Genomic DNA, 24,379 nt, shown 5'->3' with positions numbered 1-24,379 from the left:
TAAAAATGCATTCTGTTTCCTTTATGCTTCTGTGGAGCAGAGTGGTGATCACAAGCAAAAATGCACATTTAATCAATGAAGAACATTCTATCCTTCATTCCTAAGTCAACCCCAAAGCATAATGTCCATATAAATTTTGCACAAAGCAACATTAAATATTCTGCAAAGTACAGCAATAGGTAAAATGCCGCAATTAGCTTTACACCATTTCAAGTGTTACTTCTCATGAAAAGAATTGATAGTCATAGCAAGGACTGGAAGTAGCATAGCTCAAAACAGGACTTTTATTTATTTGTTTTCAATAGTTCGTATATTGCTTCTCGTATCTTGTGAATAACCTTTTCTGTTTAAGACCAAAACATAATAATCTGAAAACCTTAGTACACTGATTTGCTTTTCAAATTATAATCCTTCCTAGTCATCTCTAATATCATTTGTCAAACACCACTACTGTAGGCCTGGAATTTGCTTGTCCTTATTTTGCATCATGCATTTGGCATTTAGATGTGCACAAAATTCTAATAGCCTCCACGCCTACGGCTGCTGTATTTTTCAAAAAAGCTATTTAACTGAAGTCCTGAAAGAGTCAAATGCTCTACAGATGTTAAGGGCCCAAGGCCAGCAAAAGCCTTCTAGTTTAAAGTCAGATTCAATACACTACTTGTACACAATGAGATCGATGTTTCGTGTGTCTCGTCCTCCTTCCCAATATCTTGAAAATGTCGTTAGCTTTTTCAAGTTGAATTATAAAATTACTTAGTATGCTGTTAATCAAGGCCTGTTAAATTGTTTACTGTATTTCAAATGTTTACTTTGTAAGCTAAAAGCTGCACACAGCTTATTGCTGTTACTAATGTATGCACTCAGTATTCAGTTTTTGTGTCTGTCACTCCTTATTAACTGTTTATCAGCTCTTACAAGGATCCAAAACAACATCAATATTCAAAATTTAACCAGGATTATTTCAGCAGCAAGTAATGGATTGTACATGCTGGTAGCCATAAATAACACCTTCAACTTTGATTTCACATTAACATTTTTTATTTCTCTGAAGTTAAGCCTCATTCCTGAAATGCATCTTCTAAACTACAATGCTGAGGGCTATGTTAACAGATCAGTCCATTTGGGTGGGCTGAGTTACGGAAGAGATAAGAAAATCAGGAGTTATGGGGAGAGATAAGGGAATCTGTTGAAATCAGGAGTCTGTACATGCACCAACAGAGTTTGCACTAATCCATGCTTCTCAATCTGTATACCACAGTATCATGAGACTCAAACAGCAACAGTGTAACTTGTCCTTTTCCCACAGGCAGAGGAAAAAGGATGATAATGACAAGGAAGTTTCTGTGCTCTTGCAACAGAAACCACAACCTCTCTTCTTGCCAACTGTAGCGGAGAGAGGAAAGTAGAGACACAAATGAAAGTCATACTAAAAGCTATCAGAAATAAAAGGACTTCAAATTCAAGACTAGTATTCTAACTCTTCTGCAGAAGGTTGTTGTGGCAAATGGTTATAACGTTCAACCAGCTTTACAAAATGCTAAAACAACAGTTTCATTTAAAGAAATTGGACAAAAGCTACAGGGTGCACTTCTGAGAAAAACTAAATGAATCACATAACCCAGAGAAGAGAAAGGGTGAGGATTAAAGTATTTCTGTGACCTTCCAATTCTTGGTTGTTTCAGGAGACAAAAAAAGATTATGGTTCAAATGTGACAGCTCAGGATGCTTGCTATGTATTCAGCTACATATAAGCAACAGCGTGGATAGAATATCTGCTGTCATTGAGACCATAAATTCATCCTTTACTAATTCAAGCTCTACTGAGGGACCTGTTGTCATATTTGGAGATTTGTGGATTACCATATCACTCATAATCGTCACCATTAAAGTAAAAGCAAGCTCTCGAACAAAACTGCTATTCTTGTACTCTTCAACTACAGAATTTAGTATATTTGACCTATCAAATGCAGTCATCTCAATAAAGACCCTGTTTCAAATCCTAAATGTTGACAAGCTATTTTTTGCTCTGGCTGGAAGGGGGAAGATGACATATAAGACACAGGGTAAAACAACAGAAGAACATACATATCATACAAAAGTTGAACAAGAAATTACGTTCATAACACAGATTTCTATGTACATAAGAGTACCAACATGTTTATTGCTCTTTGAGCTCTGTAACTGAGAGGTAACCCAATTACAGATAACACAAATATATCACCATCTTTATCCAACAGTTTTAATGCAGTAACTAAAACCTTTCTTCTCCATCTGGAAGAAAAGGAGAGCTCCTCCATGCTTACAGCTCCATTCACACCAACCTCAGGTAAACCTTATTTCCAACTATAATCAGGTTGTGTGCTGGGGGAAGAAGCTAGATGGGAGAAACAGGAGGGATAATACATCACAGCTCCCTTTACTATGAGCTGTTTCCACTAGTGTCACAAAATACTTCTGCCTTACAGATAACTTTCTATTAACCTGACTGCAAACACTTGCTACTGCCATGGAGTCTTAGCAAAGAAATTAAAGAAATGTGACTTGTCATATATTGCCAAACACTGTCCAGAAAGCAGCTATCTCTACCTCTACTGAAGGTAAACAATACTACTCAGGAGGATATACAATGATGCTATCACCTAAACCTCATTTCTATAACACACACCATGCAGAAGGAGAAACTCAGTTTCAAAAAACAGTCATTGGTTACTGTACCATTTGCCAGCCACAGACCTTGGAAAAAAAATATAAAAACTTACCCTGGATTTTAAAGACCATTGTAAGTAATCATATAATGTGGTGCTTTGGGAGGAGTAGGATAAAGAGGGGATAACTCAAATAAGAAGTATTAACCCTTTTCTTTTGAGTAAATCATGCATTGAAAGGCTTTGTTTCTACTTTCATTTTCTTAGCTAATGTAGAAACATGATATAAGTTAAAAGCTGCCAACTCAAACTACAGCATACTAAAATACACCTTCCTGGACTGCCAAATGCCACAGCTCTATGAATATCATAATCCACTTCTGTTTTAGACAAAATACCTAATTTATTATAAAGCATATTAATTGTTCAGAATGAAAAAAAAAATTACATAGAAAAGGAAACTCTCTCTCCCCACGCAGCTCCATATTCCTCCTTCTACAAACACTTCTTCATTAAGTCCATTACCTGAGTGCTGATAGATCTGGTTCCATCTGTTGCCTCCACCGTCAAGTTGTAATTTGATTTCTGTTCTGCATCAAGAGGTCTAGCAACAATGATAGTTCCAGTGCCCTTGTCCACATCAAATCGACTGTCATAGTTGCCACCTTGTTCAGGAAATGAGGAGAGAGAGAAGTTCATAAAACACAGCATCATTGTTTCATGTTATGGTCATGTTCTTTCTTCAGATGCTTAATGAAGGTGGAACTATATACACATGTACTTATATACACATTTATTTTAAATCCTTTTTTTTTTTTTTTTTTTCTTTTCTTTTTCCTGGTAATGCAGTATGGTGCTACTTAAAATATTTGAAACTGACTAATTTTGGACAAAACTGATTTGTCTATTCTACTGTCTATGACATATGTCTATTTTAGTAGGATAGATTTTTAGACAGGATTCTCTATTTTTTAATCAGAATTTTAGGATTCCAAATAGTGGGAAACTAAGAATTACCAGGTGAATTGTGATAGTTTATTTTATGAGCAGACATTCAGGATAAATAGTGAAAAACATACTTTGTATTGAAATAAATGAAAACCCCAAATCAGAAATACTGTCAAATTTATATCTCTTGAATCAGAGTATAAATTACTATACTCATACATGAATATAGATAAGGTTGAAAAAGCTCCAATACCTCCAAAGGATACTCAGGTCAATGCAGAGTATCTGAAGAACTCATTACCTAACCCCTCCTTACTGAAGTAGGATTTCAGATGAGTGCTAAATGTTTAAATGACCAATGCCCACGCTGTTTTTCTGAAGCAAATTATCTTCCTTTGCCTAACTTTCAAATTTCCCTTTGAAATATAGTTAAATAACCATGCGGATCAATAGCTACACTTAGTCATTTAAACATTTAATTGATCATCATCATCAAGCCATTCTGAGCAGACCATTGTGAGAATACAATGTCCATGATGTCCAAATATTTTTAACAATGATAAATATTGCCATTTACCTTCAATTGCTTTAGGCCTCTCAATAAACTGCCTAAAATGGACGAGCCAATTTTTATTTTGGTCACGCCAGTGCTAGATATGGCAAACCAATTTCTCCTGATTATGTACATTTGTTTTTCTAATTGCATTTTACAAAGATAGGATTCAGATAAGTTCTGCATACTCTGTTTATTTATTATTTTTTAAATAGTTTTTACATGCTATGTTTTGTAAATCATGGAATGTCTTTTAAGAAAAACCAAGGCTAGAAGCGAGTGGGTAAAGTTCCCAAGGTTGCAAATTCATACTTAATCTAAGAAAGAACAGTAAATACTGAAATGGGCCCCCATTCACATGTAAAAGGATTTCACCTTTAGAAGGTTCCACTGCATGACAGACATATCGGGTTGGGAAAGATGGACTGGATTCTGCTTCACTGGATTTAAGATAGTTGGTAACAATTAATGACAAACATAATGACTTTTTTTTTTTTTTAGTTTCACTGAAAGCCAGTTTCTCTTAGTGGCTCTGATTGACATGAACAGATATCAACTGAATAGCATGAAACATAGCATCTTTGTTTTGAGCAGGTTTACATGAAAAAAAAAATACTTTGGCTTTGTGCAAGATGTTAACTTCAGAAAATGAGTCTAACTTTTTATAGCTGGTATGTGATACCAATTTCTCAGATGGCTAGGAAAGTAGAATTCAGTATCTCAATGGAGTAATCTCCATTATAAGGGAAGAACAGGGTGAATTAACCTTTTCATTTAGTTTCCCTGATACAAGGACAAGCTCTTCTAACCAACTTTATTTTCTTCCCTTTTCAAGGGAATCACAAAGACATTCCCTAATTTTTTACAGTAGTGGTGGTAGTAGTAATCCGCTGAAGCAGAACTCAACCCAAACTTCTGCATCTGGTACACTGAAAGTGTAACAGCAACAGTTTTGGTTAAAACCAAAACTGGAAGCTATGAATTGATGCAGTATAAATGTAATGATGACAAAACAAAACAAAAACGAACCTGTCACAAATGCAACTGTGAGCACTTTGATTTCCGAAGGGTTAATAAAATAAATATTTTATAAATGTACGCTTTCATTTCAGATCTCATAATCTGGTAATAAATTATGTGATCTCAGCAGATACCTTCTGCTGTACAGTTCAGGTCACAAGCCATCTGAAAGATGTAAAATACTTCACTAGCAAGCTTGTCTCCTGGCTCAGCCAAAAAGAAAGAAAGCATGGAAAGCAAGCACAGAACACAAAGGAAAGCTGTCAATCAAATTAATTCATGCTATTAGAAACAGTAAAAGAGGGCAGTAAAGTGATAGTCTACAAAAGTAGCTGATAACTCATCAACATGGTCATATATCAAACTTTCCAAAAACACTTTCACTAAGAAAACAATCAGAAAAATTTCATTTTCTACAGTTTGTGGACAAGTCCTGTTCTTTCCCCTTTGGAGTTTTCTGCATTTGTCTTTTTAAAAATACCATCTGTTTACTCTGTTAAGCACAAAATAAAAATGCTGTAAATATTAAAACTATGCTACATGCTTTGAAGCAACAATTCAAAATAACACTATCATCAGAATTCTATTCATTTGTACACACTACTCAGAGTGCACAACAGTTGAAACAAACTAAAAAGATTAGAAAAATGCATCTCTAGTCTAGTTAACAAATTCTGCTAATTAGAACCCAGAAAATGCTATTGGTTTACTCGGTAGAAACTCTAAAGACTGGGATAAAGGATATCTGAGTCCTCTTCTGTTTACTGTCCTTCATCTCTGTGAACCACTCACCTCTTTCTGACAACATCCCTTTCTTCACCTTTCCTTTAATGGTCTCTATCTGGTCTACAGATGTTCTTGTTTGTTGACTGGATGACCCTGTCTGAATTGGAGCCTTCTCCTCATATTCCATCTTGGCTCACTTAAGCTGTTTTTATATTTTCTGATTTTCTGTTCCTATGTCTATGTGGATGCATGTCTGGGAGAACAGTAAAAGAACTGTCTCAGTTTCAAAATACCTCTAATGAAAATAGCTTTGCCCCTACAAGAATACAAGGAGGCATCTTTGAACCCTTTATTTCCTTTACCAAGTTTTACAGATCTCTTTCCCCACTACTTGTCTAAAAGCAAACTCTTTTTATTTGACTCTGATCTGTTCGGACAAAAACTATTCTTTTCCCCTGGAATAGATTCAAAGGAATCGAACAAAAACTCTGTGGAACTATTTAATACATTGGCAATTTTATCAGTACTGTCACATGCTGTTCACATATGTAGCATGCATTCAGGAAATAGTTCTCTGTACTAGTGAGTGCTTGAATGTTTTCTGAGAACACCTTCAAATATTTGGCATTTCTATATTCATGCTACACTTATCAGTTTTACAAACGTTGTCTTTAACTGCTGCCGTTCTCAGAATCCCCTAAAACAAAAGTACCAATAGAAAAGATCTTTAAATTGATTAGATTTGTAAGAAGTGATTTTTTAAAAAGTTCGCCCCAACAGCTAAGGACAACTTCACTCCATAACCATGGATAACATGTTTAGTTGTAACTAAGGTCCCTTATCTCTCTCGTGAATGTGGTGGAAAATCTGAATCTTACAGGGCTATCTTAAGACCAGAAACAGTTTACTACAGATACCTCTCCTGAAACAAGGCTCTGATGTTCAACTTGATCCTGAAATGTAACACAGGTCAGAACTTGTTTTTAGTATCAGTTATACAGTGAACACTCTCTGTATTCCTGGTACTCAGTGGTTTAATGAGTTAGTCTAAAATTAAAAAAGTACTATTAATTTTGTCACCAGAGCATCTATGTATAGTCATATTACTGACTAGAATTCCACTTCCAATGGCAGAGATTAAAGCATGTTATAACAGGAAGAATATGTAAAGAAAAAGTTTGCTGGGGTTAGTAGCACACGAGCTTTCCTTTTAGTACTGAATCAGAGGACAGCAGCAGATTGAGGGGCAGCCCAGAGGAAAAGAAATCAGTGTGAACAGTGTAATCTCTCTTTGGGTGTACTATCCCTATTTGCAGAAAAGTGGCATTTTATTTCTTTCCCTATCATATAACTTTTAAGATTGATTTGATTTGTTTTAATTTTACTGACACAATATTCATAAGTCATTTACAAAACTGCAACACAGCAAATATTTTGCAATGCAATTTTATTTTTTGATATATAGTGGCATTGATAAAAACAGTCGTTTTGATTTACAACAAAATAAATCCTACAGGAAAAAATATCTACTGCTGAAGAATGCCAAAACTGCATTACTTAGAAGAGTGGTTAAGAAACCAAGCTGCAATGAGCCCTCCAGTATCTCAGACTCCATGCATTCGTTTCTAATAATAAAAGCCCTTAAGGCATCCTTACCCGTTATGTCAAACCAAAGTGGTGTTCCAAGAGGTTCAACAGCTATTACGCCAATCATGTGAGCAACTGGGTCGCTTTCCATCACCGTAAAAGAAAAAAATGCTTCCTCAAAATAAATGGGCTCTGTGGGTGGGACAGGCTTTGGAATCCATTCTATGTGAAGCCGTGTAGTTGATGATTTTTGTGGACGACCATTATCTACAGCTTTAATCTGTGAAACAGACACAACTTTTAAGCTACAGAGTCATATAAATCATTATGTCACATAAATGGAAAAGTAATAATAAGCTCCAGGCATGTTTGTTTGTGTGAGATTTATCCAGAATGGCTAAGTGTCTCTCAGAGTGCTACTTGCCCCTCATTAGTTGGGGAGCAAATGGAGAAAAAAAATGTAGCACCTGACAGTAGCATAAACTGTTACCATAAATTCACTTTTATTTCACTTTCTTCCTGAAAGAGAGTCAATGTGATTGTTTATGCTCCCTTATTCTGTTCATTATCTGTCAAGTTCTGGAAAAGAACTGTAGCTTCTTGATTCACTTGCTCAATACAAGCATCTGAAAGCATCCTTTAAAAAACAGTACCAACCCACAAAGCAATACTTCTCGATTTGTTGATGCTTTCCTTCCTCCAGATACTGCAGTAACTCATCTGCCAGCTACTGAATAAAATGTGATGAGAATACAGATAAAAGAATATTTCACATATTCATGATATATGAGATTTTGACTCACGGAAAGGATATCATATTCCCTCGCTGCAGAAAACTTTTTGGATGAAACCACTCCAGTTTTAGGCTCAATGAAGAATTTGCCATGTTCATCACCATCTTCAATGCTGTAAGAGATCTCCGCATTGGGGCCTTCATCTTTATCTGCAGCAATAACTCGATAGATTGGCTCTCTCCTAGCAGTTCTTTCTCGTTCTGGCTTACCGCGCTCTGGAAGCCTGATTTTGTAGAACTTTTGCAAAAATTGAGGCTTATTGTCATTCTCATCTAAAACCTTCACAATCACTCGTGCAACTGTTGATTTTGCAGGAATACCATTATCTGTTACTGTTACCTGTTTTTTATTAAAAAAAGATACAGTTAGTGTTCAATTCAACTATGGTCTTTCTGACAACGCTCTTTTAAAATCAGATTTTCCTATGACTGCAAAGTAATTCTCTAACTTCAGTTACATAAAGACTGTTGAATAAAGCTGTAATGGTAAATACTTAGAAAAAGAACTACAAAGAGTTACTCAGCTACTATCTTAACATTATCATGCTTTATGTACGGCATGAAGGAGTTGATATATATTAAATACATTCTGCTATTTTGCAGCATAGATATATATTAAATCTATTCTACTGTTTTGCAGCACTGTGGAGGAAATATTAAATTTTTGAGTTCAGGAACAGCACACAAGTATAGTATCTTTAATAACAGTTTCACTGTAATAATAATATGTTAACGTAATTTCAGCCTAGTGTTTCCTTACAACATTTCAATTTAATCATTTGATTTTACATCTCCAAGATGCAATTTATAATACTATAATTTTCAGAATTTGACAGGCCTATGCATTAAAAAACTATATTTTAAGACATAAAATCACTATCTTGTTTGAAAGAAGCTTAAAAAATAGCCTTTTAAAGCAATACACATAACAATCTATTACTGTAGCCTAACTGAATTGGGAAATGAAATGAAATCTGTTCTTCGAGCAATAGTCAAATTTTCTAATAAAAATGCCAGGAAATGAATAAGGAATCTTCTGCAAGCACTGATATGATGTTATTGATATATGCATATTGAACAAAAATACAGCAAAATTAAGAATTCTGTTAATTTGAAATCAGAAAACATAGAAAAAGATGGAAATGGACCAAACTGATATGAAAACATATCATATATAGCAATCTTACCTTATTACTTTACCTTTTACTATTTAACCCCTTATTGAGTAATATATTATTGTCCAATAATATAATTGCTAATAATTAATTGCTATAATTATTGGCTAATAAGGAGTTAAATATGTGCATCATGGGGTACAGAATAACTTGTCTGTTAACATAAAATTAATATTGCTCCATTATTGCTTAATTTTGAGCCAAGAAGAAAAATGGCAAATTTAAAGAAAATGAAGTTTGATTTAATGGCAACCTGAGTTTTGAAGACATTACCGATAAAACAAAAAGAATGCTAAGATATGAGAGAATGGCATGAAGCTGATCTAAAATAATAGCATGAAAAATAATCCATCAAATTGGAACTCAGAAAATAGTTACAAATTGGGAATAAAAGAATGGGGCATAGTAATTACTACTATATAAGCAGGAGTGCAATCCAAGATCAATTTTAATAGCAAACAAGGAATAAACTCACCAACCCATCTGGTCAACATTTCAATGCTCAATTAATTAGCCAGATGCACAGCACTTGGCTTGAGTGGCTGACAACATTGCCCACCATTCTGTGCATTTCTGGGTTTCTTTCCAATCTATTTTCAAAGGTGTCAACATAAAACTAACAAATGGGAAAACTGCTACTTTGGGCCATAGTGCCTGTCACTATCACACCATAGTTCAGGACTTTTGCACTGGATATTTTGCAGACTTTTATTTACAACTTTATTAACCAGCTGGGATTCAAACTGAAGAAAGAATGAAGAATTATAAACAATACCATCAGGCAATAACCAACATTCCAAACTAGAGCACAAGCAGCTTAATCTGCTATCTTTATAGAGAATGGTGAAAGCATGAGTATTTATGTACCACTGTGGGATACTGTAACCTTAGAACAGCCTGAGTTCTGTACATGTCATCTTGGAATAATTAGCTCAGTTCATTTATCTATTTATTTATTATTTTTTGTATTGCAATATCAAAAGGCAGGGCTTTGATCTTATTGTGTTCACAGCATGACACCAAGCAGGATCCAAAATTCAAGCATGAATGTTAGTGGACAACTGTCCATACCTTTACACTGCTAGTACGACCTCTGACAAGCTTTTGTCCAGATCAAATAGCACTCTCGCAAACATTGCCTAGGTACAGTCAGGAATTCACCGAATTCAGGCACCACTCTCAACAGGCAACTTGGAGATAGCCAGCCTATTCTAGGGATAAGTTATATGCATTCAAAGCCATACTGTGCCACGTGGCTTTGGGGTCAGAGAATGATTCACAGCTCATTTTATTTAATGTGTAAGTCCAACAGAAAAGCCAATACAATATGCATAGGAGCAAAAGTCATTAGATACCAATTTTAAAATCAATATACATAGCAATGGGTCACAGAAATAAGATATAAGTGACAGGAATTGCTTTTGGAAACTTACACAAGCAGATTTCAGGAGGCAATTTAAAAGAGAATAATATAGTGGTTTTACAATTTACAAGAATAACATGTCTAGTACTAAACAGCACTTGCCAGTTAATTCACTTTTCTATTACTTCTAGCTTAGCCAGTTAATTCACTTAGCTTCTATTACTACTACACACTTTAGAGGAAATCCCACCCTATTGCTACTTAAGTGAAAAGAATTCATTCCAATTCTGGTATAGAAGTTAAAATCATGTTAAGAAATCATATTAATCCAGCTTCCAATGTGCCTAAGGGATTGAAAAGACCCAAGAGGACTCTCTGTACTCCAGAGTTTTGCAAAAGAATAGTTCATGTTAACGAGGTTTACATTCTCCAACAAATCTATGCAGTTTTTATGCTTATATTTCTATCAGAAAACCTTCCTACAGGTATACAAGTACTGAGTAAGTCCAGATTTGCTCCGACAATTCTGGAGAAAAACCAGATAAGTTTTAAAGCTTGTTTTGGTGACTCATATTGCAGTCCTTTACCTATCATCCAGATGGAGTGTGTAATAATGGTTCCAGATCTTAGGTACAATGTTAAAATCACTGTGAATATTAAGTTGCTGGTGAAGGGCAATGCCATCACATTACATGACAGTAACAGGAAACTGGCAAACTCACAGTTGTCTACATTTTCTTCCAAGTTCTTTGACAGAGAAGGAGAGTATCTATTGCATAAATTCCAGATGATCAATCAAAAGTAACTAAATAAAAGAATTGTGTCACAAATGTCATCTTCTTAGAATCTGTCATGCACATTGTCAACAGATCTATTTAAGTGACTGATGAATAAGTTATAAAAAAAATAAAGTCTACTTAATCTGTTTGTATTCTCAATGTTGAAAAAAAAAGAAAACAAATCTGTGTATCTTTCAGAGGTCTATATTCAGTAGGGTAACACTGACTGTTTCAATAGAGGAGAAAAAAGAATCACAGTGCTCTTTCTAACAATCATGTCTTTGTACTGTTTGAAATAAGATCTTGGCTTACTGATATAAAAACAAAAAAATACCCTTTATTTGTATCTTAATTCTTAATAAAAAGTCCCAACACACTGTTTTAATGCATAGCTTTGTGCATTGCAATATAACACAGACACAAATTACTTCTGAAATCCAATTATCTAAGTTCTTCATATGGTAATCAAGTATGGCATACTTAACTTTCCGTAAAAGAATAATTAACTTGTAGTCACTGTTTTTCAGAGAATGAAAGAAATTATTTACCTCCAATATGTGTTCTCCCTGCTGCTCTCGATCTAGTTTTCTAGATGTGGTTGTAATTAGACCTGTAACATAAAAGAATAATTCATCAGATCCTCTAAGAAAATAATCTGGATGGGGGTTATGTTAAACCTGTAGTCACCAATATATCCAATCTCAATTTCTTCTTTGGTGGTCCCTTCCATTTTTGCAGCACTTAGCTTTCATTAAAGGAATGGTTGAGGGGTTTCCAGTCCTTAAGGTCTGTGAAAATATTCTTTGTTATTTGAAAGCTAAGCTGTAGTAGTCCTTAAGACAACAGATGCAGTTCTACTTTCTGACCCATCCATGTCTTGTTTCTGACAGCAGGAATTTATGTATTTCTCTCACAATAAGTCTTTTTTCAAAGGGTGTTCATATACCTTATTCAAAGAATGATTACACATACTACATAAATAATTTGAATAATCACTTCAGTGGAAACATCTGCTTGTATTTATTTTTACCAACAATAACAGAGTAAGGATGACCTGAAGAGATGCACTAATAGTGTGAAACAGCAATTTGAGTATGTGTGCATGTGGACACACCTGATGGCTTGATTTAGCAGAGATGAAGACTCAAACAGTAGTGCTGCTGGCAGTAACACAGAAGAAGGATGAGTTTTTGGTGCAAGACGTTAGATATTGTTGCAAGAGTTTGATACAAATTTGATGCAATATTAGGAAGGTATGATATTTGCTTTAAATGAGGAAAGTCAAAGAATTCAGGGTGAAAAATGAATAAGATCTAAACACAAAAGGAACTAAGCTATACAATGCTCCCTAATAGCAGGCTCAAAATTTTAGCTACTGAGTTTCATGAAAAGTAAACTCAGTCAACTTTCAGTTATAGCTGAATGGCTTGCCCATGGTGGGGGTTAAATGTGCCAGGCATTCAAATATACAAGACAGAACTCTGTGTAAAGCCAAGCTGGGATTTACTAGCTCAGGCTAAGTGCCAAGTGAACACACTGATGGCAGTTTGTAGGGCCAACTTGTACCTGCAAACAGTTTAATGGCTTTTGTGTGGCAAAGAAACCGAGCTAACAACAGTATTTGGGTTCAGTTCCCAGAAAAAACATGCTCATTAGCTCAGGTGCAGCACTAGTTCTGCCTGACTCAAGCAGTTGTCTCACAGCTGATAAAAACTGAGCATATAATTAAGAACAGCAACATCAATAAATATTTCAATTTCACTTAAAAGAGAAAGGCCAACAGAAACAGAATTTTACACCATCTGTGCATAGCTATCCAATGCTTATGTCAAAACAGAATTGTAGTCTACATATTCCAACAAAACAGACAGCCTGTACTAAATAATATGAACAAAACATATAACACAATATTACAGCTGTCAAAGGTTCAACTGTTCTTCAAAAAATAGTTCAAAGAACAACCATTCAATTATGGCCATATCTGCCCCCTGTTTTTCAAGCAATTTGACTTGCCATTTTATCAAATCTATCATACACCTAGTATTCTGACCAAATTTCTATCATCTTCTACTTCACCTTTTTATACTTTTGCAACACAGAAGATTTGTATGCTATCCTTGTGGTATCTATTTTCAGTTTTATGAAATAATTGCCCTTAATTCCAAGAAAAGTGTGAATGAAAAAAAAAGGGGGGGGGGGGGGGGGAACTGTTGTGGTAGTACTATGAATTTAGGAGGGAGGGAGGAAAGTATGTGTCAAAGTATTAATGTCCTTGAGGTAACATCTTCCCACAGAGATTACAGAGCTGTGAACAATGACAACTGGAAATATTTACTGTCACATACTCTAAACAAAGCTTTCTTCTTATTTCCTGGTGAGGCTGGCCAAACCACACCACTTCTTTTTCACAGGCTCTATGAGGAGCTGCACAGAACCGTTAATTGGAAATGAACAAATGGCCAAGCAGATGCCTCATCTACTTCCATTGAGCAAAGGGACTTGTAGGAGACTTGAAGAAACACAGGCTCTCCTAACCACTCCCTTCCACCAAATACCTCTGGAGAAAGCCATCACAAGCCCTCCCATGAAGCATTAATCCCCTGAGGCTCATTGGAGTTGCAAGGGAGAATGGTAAGTTTCAGCACAGCCACTCAATGAGTTAGCTATTGAATAGCTGGGTTGGGGGGGGGGGGGTGTCTCTAAAAGACCAAGAATAAAGAAATTCCAGTAGAAACAACTCATTATGCTTGTGTTTTTCTGAATACACTTCCCATATTCATTCTGCACCCTCTGCACAATATTAGATTCCATCTCTCATGGCAGCAGCAAGTAGAGAACTGCGCACATGAGAGTAGAAAGACAGCATCTTTCAGCAGTTTCCTACCCACTTTTTCCCCAGTGGAGCCATAAGGACTGGAAGACTGGAACCACTGCTAATAAATGCCAGCTAATACTTTGGGGGGGGGAAAAAAAAAACAACAAACACAAACCCTTTGCTGCAAGCACTCCAAAAAAGAATTCCATCTTGTTCCGCTATTCTACATACAGTAGTTTGTTAAAGAAAAGCTAGTTCCATATATATTTTTTCTTAATGAAGCTGCTCAGTAGAACTCAAAAAGGTAAGCAGATAGATAAGTATACAGTATGAACAAAATGTATAATGCTTTGATCTGTTAAATCTTCCAACCTTTTCAACCAAGCATGCCACACTGCTGTTAAAACACTTCAGACCATTAACAGAAGGGCTTAGTCTTCACCATATATATCCTGTAAATTCAGCAGAAACTAGTGCCAACAAAGGAAATGTAACACTTCTGGATTTAGAATCACATACACATGCATGACATTCTTTGCATTTAACCCTTTACTGCTAGCCACTTTCCTAAGTGAAACATTAGCTTGAGTGAGGTTTGTTTCAAAACAGTTTAACATTATAAAGGGTTTGATTATAGCAAACACTGAGATTTTCCCTTTTTTTTTTTTCTTTTTTTCCCCTCAAGCTTTTGTACATTCTAAACACCCAGTGCTGCACTGATAGATTTAATTTGTTGTTAGAGCATTTCAGAATTACAGCCAGGATGGTAAAGTCCAGCATTCCTAATCCAAGCACTATGGCTTTTCTGACTGCTCATTAAGATGGTTGGAGAGAATCTTTGGACTTACTGTAAATCAGCTCCCCATGACAGGAGCCAACAGTCTGCTCTTTCTACTGAGTTAACATTCTCAAAGTTTTTAGATCGAGTTCCCCCTCTTTCCTGTAACAGTTTGGAGATCTCATTGCCCTACCTTTACACACATAAATGAATATCCACACTTCTGCATACACTAAATCCCCACCTGACCATTAAATGGCCCTCAATTCCAGCCTAACTCTGTTCCTATTCTCCTGCCCAACAAACATTCAGCAAAGTGATCCTTGTCCCCATCATGCTAGTCCTGTGAAACTTGCACCTCACTTTCACTAGACTATATTCATCATTGTCTGATCAACTGCCTCTATTGCCAAAACTGCTGCAAACCTCTAGCTAAGCCAACTCCTGCATCTTCCATCCATGGTGATGCTTCTCAGTTCTAATAAAATATTTTTAGATATTCATCTTAAATACATAAAAGAAGGCACCATTACAGGAAAGCCAAACCACTGTCCTTAAACTCACAGCAGTGTATTGTGTTAGAGCAAATGTTTTACTCTTCTGCTGCTAGTCTGGGGTTGTGATGAGCCCTGGCTACCTAGCTACCAATGCTGCAAAGCACAGAAGTGACAATGAAAGATGATTTTTAATTAATTTCTGAAGAAGTGTGTAACATAATCACTTTGGAGATCCTTACTACATGGTGTGGAGAATCTGTTCACTGCTGAATGAGAGAAATGACAGAGTGTGTTTGAAAGAGCACTGTGACAACGCATTCCTTTTTGAAGCAAAACTGACTCACAGAGCATTGTTTTGCAGTCATATTTTCCTGTTTTCCTTCTGTGCCCTCTTATTGCACACTTCTCCCCTCTTGTCCTCCCCAGAACACAACAGGAACTATCAGCTCCAGTAATTTCCATCACTGTTATTCCACCTGGGAATCAGTGCACAGTAAGTCAAGATAGGTCAGCCATCCTTGGGAAAACACAAGTTTATAACAAACATTTCTAAGCTAATGATGAGAAAATGGTGCCTTTAGAAAATTAGTTCAATCTTTGCATTCAGTAATGTTTTAAAACTCACCTCACCAGTAACATTTTCATAACAGCAGCTGTATAATTTAGAGTCTTTGGATAAAACCACAGCAGTTATGCCTCACTAGATGGAAAAGTACTGTAATGAATTGAAACTAATTGTAAACATCCTTGAGAAAAACAACAACAAAAAACCCCACACAAGGTAACAAACAATTGTATTGTTCCTCCTTCCTTCCTCCTTAGAGTTTACATTCGGGGGATATCTACTATGAGGTCTACTGCAAAATCAAAACAGTTACAACTGTATCCAAATACAATTTATTTCAGTTGTTCACTTCAAACAATATTAAGCAGACAAAAATGCAAGTACAGCATTGAATTGCATAAATATTAAGAAAACTGCTACAAGAAAATAGCACAAGGGAGCTGACATTAGTAGGGATTTATTCTATCCCACATGTTTTCATCTCAGTGCCTAGTTACATCCCATTACCTCTGCATCTCAGTCCCATATCTGAAAAAATAACACCTCAACAACAACTCCAATCAATACTGAAATGGCAAACTCTTTTAAAAAATTCTAGGACAGTAGGTAGGCACCATGATAAAAATAGTAACGCCACTCTATTAGCCACATGGATCATCTCAGTGGTTCTATTGGAATCTATTTTGATTGAGAATGAATGAAGTTAATTTCCCTCAGGTTGAGTCAGCCTGGGAGCGATGGCAGTCAGTAAGCAATCCTCCTGTCTTTATCACGATGAATGAGCCTTCTTTGTTTCCGGTTTTCCTAGTTTCTCCTGCATCCCACTGGAGTGAGCAGCTGGGTGGGAGTTTGGCTAATAGCCAAAACCCTAAACCCCACAATCCAAAAGACTAAACCAGGTGCCAAGTCTGCTAGTTGCTTCCAGTGAGTTGGAGCTGATTGGTTTGGTTTGAATGCAGTGTAACGGTATTTGAACTGTAGTATACAAAAATAAATACAGCTTTTTTGATCTTTGAATGCATTGGCACTGAAGGTTTAAGGAAATGGAAAGCAGATATAACATTTTTATCAACAACAGACACAAGACACTGGAATTAAATCTGATAAGGGGTAGTCATAATTTTACAGTTACATTTTGTTGACGAGATTTTTGTCTTCCCTGCTGAATGCAAACCATAACCAGTCTGCAGAAATGTTTTTTTTTTCTAGACTGTTTTAGTACAACTCAATTTAAAGCTCTAGATCAGTTTAATTATTTACACTTCCATTCCCCCAGTTTGAGTTCCAAAATGGTGAATTACTAATGAATATTAAAAACTATTATCTTGGAATTTTCTTTACAATGTCTAAAAATATCGATCAGTGTAAGAATTTAAGTATGGATTTTAAATTTACATGTGGCTCTAATGATAACCTAGTTTTGACTACTGCATAACACAACCCTAACATACCGGGTCAATTACAGGATACATTCTCTGTACAGTGATAACCAATTACATCTCTTCAAGAAAAAAAAAGGCTGTTGTGCCCTTAGGTATGGGATCAGTAGTTTCCTCCTCATTAAAGTACTCAATGTGATCAAGTCACATCCTAGACTTCTCTGATAAATGAATACACTGAACTTCAAGTCCCACTGTCAGGAAGACCTCTTAGGATGTTTGGAACTGCTTTTGGTATTTCAACATTTTCTGAAAGAATGGATAAAATGATTAATAATCCATGACTGTTTCATCATGGCCATGGAAAAACAAGTGTGTTTCCCCCTCCCTCCCCCAGTCTTCTTTCTTTCAACCAATTTCAAATTAATTATGATTTGCACTTAATTTACTTTACAGTGACCATCAAAAAAGGTTCAGACTTCCTTTCTAAATAAATTCTTTATTGATACTATGTTCAGATATACTTTTGGCAAGACTACAGTCAAACCTTGTCTTCTACGTAAGCCAGACATTTCTTCACAAGTGAAGTAAATAAACAGGTTAATAAAAATAAGTCAATGGAAAGCAATAGAAGAGGGATTTTAGATCAGATTTCAGCTTTGCAGCTGCTAAAATTTAAAGTCCATGTCCCACCAGTCATATATAGATGATTTCAAGCTAGACAGTGAGACTTTGTAACATATCACTATGAATGCAGGCTGCTGAGCAGAAAAAAAAAAAAAAAAAAAATGAACAACTTAATCAACTATCATACTAGAGAGAGCATACCATGAAGAAATGGTACTTTTTTCTTTTATTACATGGCCCTGAAGATTGTTCCTTAGCAATTTGACTTGCTTTTCAAACTCTTCCTTGACCTAAGTGCCTTAACAGCTCTCAATAAAACCACTGACAAAACCATCACCAATAATTTTCAAATGCTGAAAATATGATTATAAGCATACAGTCCCAAAAGAAACTAGCTATACCACTTAAAAGTGCTAAATGGTTGGAAATACCTTTTCTGCTCAAGTGAAGCATTTAAAAGTAATCATTTCTATTATTTTAACAAAAGACTGGTAAGTATAAAAATGAGACAAATTTGAGACTGAAAGCCCAGGTTTCTCCTTCTACTCTGGTGCTTAGTAGACTTTTCTAGGCAGTTTAAATCTACTTTGGGGGCTTAAGGAATAGTTTTCCACTTCATGTATGAACCTGATTCATGCATGATTTGATTATTTTACAGAAAAGGGTTTCACCACTTATAAAGAGCTAGCTTTAGAAAAATTAAAACAGAGATGCTACTGTAGTATACTGTGCTGAAATCAGTTTTCCTTTTCTGTTAAGTATAGCATGATTGCACTCAACCAGCACAGTCTTTCAGCATTTAGCTGCTTTTCTGTCTTCATTTCCCACCTGCAGCTGATGAGGCAAAAGCCAGCAGCCATTCCCAGTGCACATGCAGCAAGGTCAAGTTGAGACTTAAAGGGCTAAAATGCTTCACAGGAGTCCAGACATCATTGGCTTTGCAGATCACCTTCTTTTATTTAGGCAGTTACTTCTTTCCTATTTCAGATGCTGATGCATATACTCTAGATTTCATACACAAAAATCATTTTTGTCACACTTATCCCAGTTGAATAAACGTCTTGCCCTTTGAACAGTACTCTATGAAAGAAACATAATGAATAACTGAGATCTTGGTTCCACCCAGCCCAAGACTGCATTAAATAAGGGATAACAAGCCTAGACCATAGGGGCTTGCTTGTGTCAGCACATTAGCCATTTATTGAGGTACAACTACATCAGTGTTTATAAGTTTGTTACATGTTACTAGGAGGGACTGCAAGCTTTGTATATAGGGTCAAAAAGTAAGTTACTTAGATCTCTGGCAACATTTCAAGTTAATCAGTAGCCAGGCAATTTAATTACTCAAAGTACTCAAAGGTACAACTACAAAGTATAACTTCCTATGTGCACCTTGCACTTATTAAGAATCACTTCCCTCAACTATTTTAACAGCATCCAGATACAAAGACCTGGAATTTGCTGATCAGAGTGCTCATTAATCATTTTAGTGACTGCAAGCAGAGAGCAAAGACAAACAACCCACCAAAGATTATTAACATATGGTATACAGAGGAAAAAACGATTTACGTAAATAACCAAGTCATTTAATCCAATAAATATTGTGGAATTTGAGCTATACTTCAGCTGAAGTATAAAATCTGTGTTTAGTAACCATATAATTATAGGAAACTGTTCAAAACGTATCCTATAACATTAACTGTGTAGCTTTACAGTCATGGAGTACTTTATGTTCAGCCTTTATTTATTAAGATAATGGTATAACTACCACTGCATTTTTTTATTTTTTATTTTTAACTAGTAAAACTGTTTGGAGAATAATATAATTATATAAATAATCACACCACTTCCTCCTCCCCCATACACCCTTCCCCATGCACAATAGCTACACTGGAAAAACTAACCTAAGTCTAATATTCATCATTCTGAATCATGGAATCACAGAATTGAAGGGGTTGGAAGGGACCTCGAAAGATGAATACTTGAGAGCATTTAGTAAGTAGCTGCTTTTACTGGCAATCATATACTTTTTTTAGGTTGTTTCTCTTGTACTTGAGAAGATTAAAAAAAAAATTGGAAGTCATAAGCAGTATAAGGTAAAATCACACAAACACATACACAAACACACACACACAAACCAACTTAATAAATTATAAAAATTGTTTAAAATAAATTTGTGTGAAAAAAGAACCTTAAACCTAAATTTAATTATTAAAAGGAAGCTAGTAACAGTGATGACAAATTTCCCATAGAATTAACTTTGATCTTATTATCAACAGAAAACTGTAAGTTTGTTATCTCTTTGCTGACCTTGCAAAAATACTCTTGCCATCAGCCCTATCTGGTACAGTGATGTCACACCCATTCAAAGCCCAAATTCCTAGAGTAATTAACTCTCTTACTAACCTTATCTTCATCACTCTCCTTTATTCCCTCATTTTGAGACTTACTATCTTCAATAAAAAAGTGCAGGATTATTGCTATAAAATCTCACAACACCTTGAACAACCTTTTCCAACCTAACATAATCTTGCTGCATTTGTAGTGTTTGAATAAAGAAACCCTATGCTCCTTTCCAAACTTGGCTTTTTTTTTTTTTTTTTTCCCCTGAGCAAGGAAATGAAGTTTTTATCTCACTGTGGCTATCGCTGAGTTATGCTTTAAAAAGTCATAATTATTTGAGAGAAATATTTGAAAACAATTATTAAAGGAGTAAGATGAGTTTTGTGGCCACTTTCTCTGTCACAGTTTTACAATTCCATAATTAATCTCCCATAATACCACTGAAACATATATATATGGATTATGTATGTTGCCAGGAAGTAGCAAATTCATAAAAAAAAAAAAAAAAGAAAAAAAAAGAAAAAAAAATACTCTTTGGACTTCAGTCTGTTGTTAACTGCTATTAACAGTTGGTAAATGCTGTCTCTGAAATTAAACAAAGTTTAATCATGACGTTTTTGCATTGAGTTAATTGAACATATTAATCAACAAACAGATTTGGAGTTACAGGTGCATATCAACAACCATAAAATCAGAGCCTTCATGCATTTCAACTACATCTTGCTACACAAACCTAAAATTTAATGGAGAGATTTTAGAAGTTATTACAGCTAATTAAGAATACATGACCTCAAAGAAAATACTGGAGCAGATTTCTGTGCTGGCTATCGCCTTGACGTCAAACTTGCTCTTGTGTAATTCAACCATTTTTACTAAGATAGATACCAGCGTCTGTTTTGGTGCAATTATAGCATGTACATCATGACAGCTTTGGTTAAGAACAACTAGGTAACATTTGAACTCTTGAAACTATTGAACTCTTTTTGATATTTAATAAATTCTCCAAACAGTAAAGTATATTAGTAGAAGGAAGAGTAAAGTTTAGTACTGCTAGATTTGTTTTAAACCATGAGTACTGTGGTTTAAAATTTTCTGAAAAATTATACCAGCATGTTCCATATTAAACAGGAAATTAAAATCTGTAGTTAAAAGCATTTATTCTATGAGGAAGTGCCTTTCAGGAAAGTAGTTTCCAAATAACCCTATGGGATGCCAGAAAATGGAACAGAAGTACTAGTTTCCTATGTGGTCTCTCTTACTATAACAACCATGGAAACAAAACATTAAAGGGTGGGTTTTGATCTCAATTATTGTAGTGCATCTAAGACTATTTTTATACAAATGAGACCACCCAGTGGACCTGAATGTGCACAGACCATAAAATATTGCCAGTGCAAACAAGAACTTCTTGATGATTAGATGTAGCTTAGATTTCCATGACAAAACCATGTGGGTAATTGACACCATCACAAACAACAACAACAAACACAGGGGAGTAAGAAGACACACATAATACAGTTTGTTAACTGTAATTAAATGAAAATATTAATTAATAAAATATAAACTGATCTGTGAAGGTCACAATGTTTTATGCAACTAATTTTACATTTTAAAACATAGAAACAAGAAAAAATAATATTTACTTAAATGATTTGCACAGAAAGGATATAACACTAACTAACTGACTGTTATTGACAAAATCCAGTCCTTTACAGTTTTGAAAATACAGGTTACGGAAGAGCAAAATTCACCTTCTGAACCCCCATCCATGGATACTTATTATTTTTATCTATGTGGCTTATTTGTTTCATTTTTTGTTTTTCGCTATATTAAATCACAAGGATTTCCTTAAGAAAGCTCTTCAGCTGCAAAAGATGGCTGGTCTTGCTTTGTCAACTGTGGAAGCGGCAATCCAATTTTAAAATTACAGTCTTCTACATTTTTAAACGTAGGCGAGTTCAAGAATGTGTCTCCTTAAGAAAGGAACAAACAGAACTATCTTTCTATTGGTAAAATAAAGATAGCTTTTGGACAACATGCAAAGGAAGATTTGAAAATGAGATTTGGCAGAGGCTTTTCAATCATTTATCACAGAAATAACACTGGAAGCAAAAGCTTATACTCTGAAGGAACCAAGGCAAGAACTATGAGTAGCATGCTGGTAGTAACATCGTATATTCTAACACTATCAATAATCAATCAGTCAAAATTATTATTTATTTTTTTTTGAGGTGCCTTCTTCCAATTCAAATAGTGTGAGTATGTGGATAAATGAGGCACAAATTATCATGTTGAGATATTTCAGGGTTTTAGACAGCCTACAAATAACCTTATTGGAATTTTCTTTGGCTACTCATTTCAATCTTTCAAATGAAAGCAAAGTTCAGGCAACAATGCTGTGCAATGTAATCCTCCTCATTATCCTCCTCATTGACGTTAAGAAGGGGTTAAGGATAATATACGAATTTACAAAATTACTCAGGAAATTGTTCAAATGTCACTAAGAACACTACTGTTATTACACCATTACAGGTAATTGTTTGAGGGCAGTACTTGTCTATACAACCAACTCCCAACATATCTGAGTGAGTGTTTGATTTACACAATGCTGTTGCTCTTTCTTTCTTCTTTTTCTTTTAATTGCGTGTTATTTTCTATATTTACAAGACAGAATACAACTATAACAAGCCTGAAATGCCTTTGATCTACAGATTTAGAAGAAACTGATTTTGCAACCAGACCATATGTAAAGTCCTCCGTGCAACACTCATGACAGAGATGATTACAAACTCCTGTCAAATGTCTTGGTTCAAGATTTGGAGAGAAATTCTTTAGCTCGTTTAGATTTTGACTGACTCCTGTGAATTTTTTAGCTAAAACAAATTATAATCACTCAGGTTTTGATCTTTTATTTTCATCATTCAAAAAATCAAGCCAAGTTTGTTAATATGGGCACTACTTCTGACTGAATAAACATCTCTTAATAGGAAATCGATACTAATGTAGTAGTGTTTTTAGATATACAAACTTCATTACAGTTATGCTACTCAGACAGCCTATCATTGAAAGGCTCACACCTCTGCAAGACATTATACTGTGGTATACGTAGTGGTATTATGCAAGAGGCTCATAATTCTATCTCACCAACAACTCTTCCCTGGCCAGAATTGTAATTTCCCACATTATATATTCAATCTCAAAATGGAGTTCTTAGCTCTTACTATAAAAATTAGTTATACAGTGACTATGTCTCCATCACCATTTCTGTGACACGGTATGGTAAGGGTGAATAATGGAAAGAAAATCTTAATTTCTTTTAAATTCCCACTTCATTACATAAATCATAGAGTATGACCTGAAGGTTTTATGTGGTTCCAGGACAGAAAGAGGGAGGGGGAAAGGACTGCTGCACTGCTACTTTGTTCCCCCTTTTGCTCTTCCCAGCTCAGTTTTCTAAAGATATAACAGAATATTAATTTAAAAAGCTCTAACAGCATCATCTAAAAATTTAAAAGAAGTGATCTCTACATAAGTGCTTGCAAATAGTAATAAAAAACTATCTATAACACAGCATATTTTCCATCTTTTTAAATGTTAAATCTTTAAAAATTGTACGGTGACTGTGAAGATGTTATTAATAATTTTACAGATATAAACTTGTTTTCCCAGGCTCAAGAAAAAAAGTCTATACAAACTTTTGTCTACTCATGTAATCCTCTCTAGTTGCAGAAGAAGTTTAACAAACTTTTGGGTTACTTCTGTTCACATATTCAATAAAGGTGA

The 24,379-nt window shown here is 35.2% G+C and overlaps 1 protein-coding gene across 4 annotated transcripts in view; it reads right to left on the bottom strand.

The window, feature by feature from the left end:
* Positions 1 to 24,379, bottom strand: part of FAT1 (FAT atypical cadherin 1) — a 108,511-nt gene that overhangs the window by 39,397 nt on the left and 44,735 nt on the right. For all 4 annotated transcript variants that reach the window (XM_082758972.1, XM_082758974.1, XM_082758975.1 and 1 more), the window contains exons 4-7: positions 12,141 to 12,202; positions 8,286 to 8,615; positions 7,552 to 7,762; positions 3,174 to 3,313 (exon numbers count right to left, since the gene is read on the bottom strand). In XM_082758972.1, the coding sequence (XP_082615098.1) occupies positions 3,174 to 3,313; positions 7,552 to 7,762; positions 8,286 to 8,615; positions 12,141 to 12,202 (743 nt within the window). The remainder of the gene's footprint in view (positions 1 to 3,173; positions 3,314 to 7,551; positions 7,763 to 8,285; positions 8,616 to 12,140; positions 12,203 to 24,379) is intronic.

This window comes from Aythya marila (genome assembly GCF_965140915.1).
Source record: "Aythya marila genome assembly, chromosome: 4".
Classification (NCBI taxonomy): Eukaryota; Metazoa; Chordata; class Aves; order Anseriformes; family Anatidae; genus Aythya; species Aythya marila.
The sequence above is the reverse complement of the archived record's forward strand: the minus strand, read 5'-3'. Positions and strand labels throughout refer to the sequence as shown.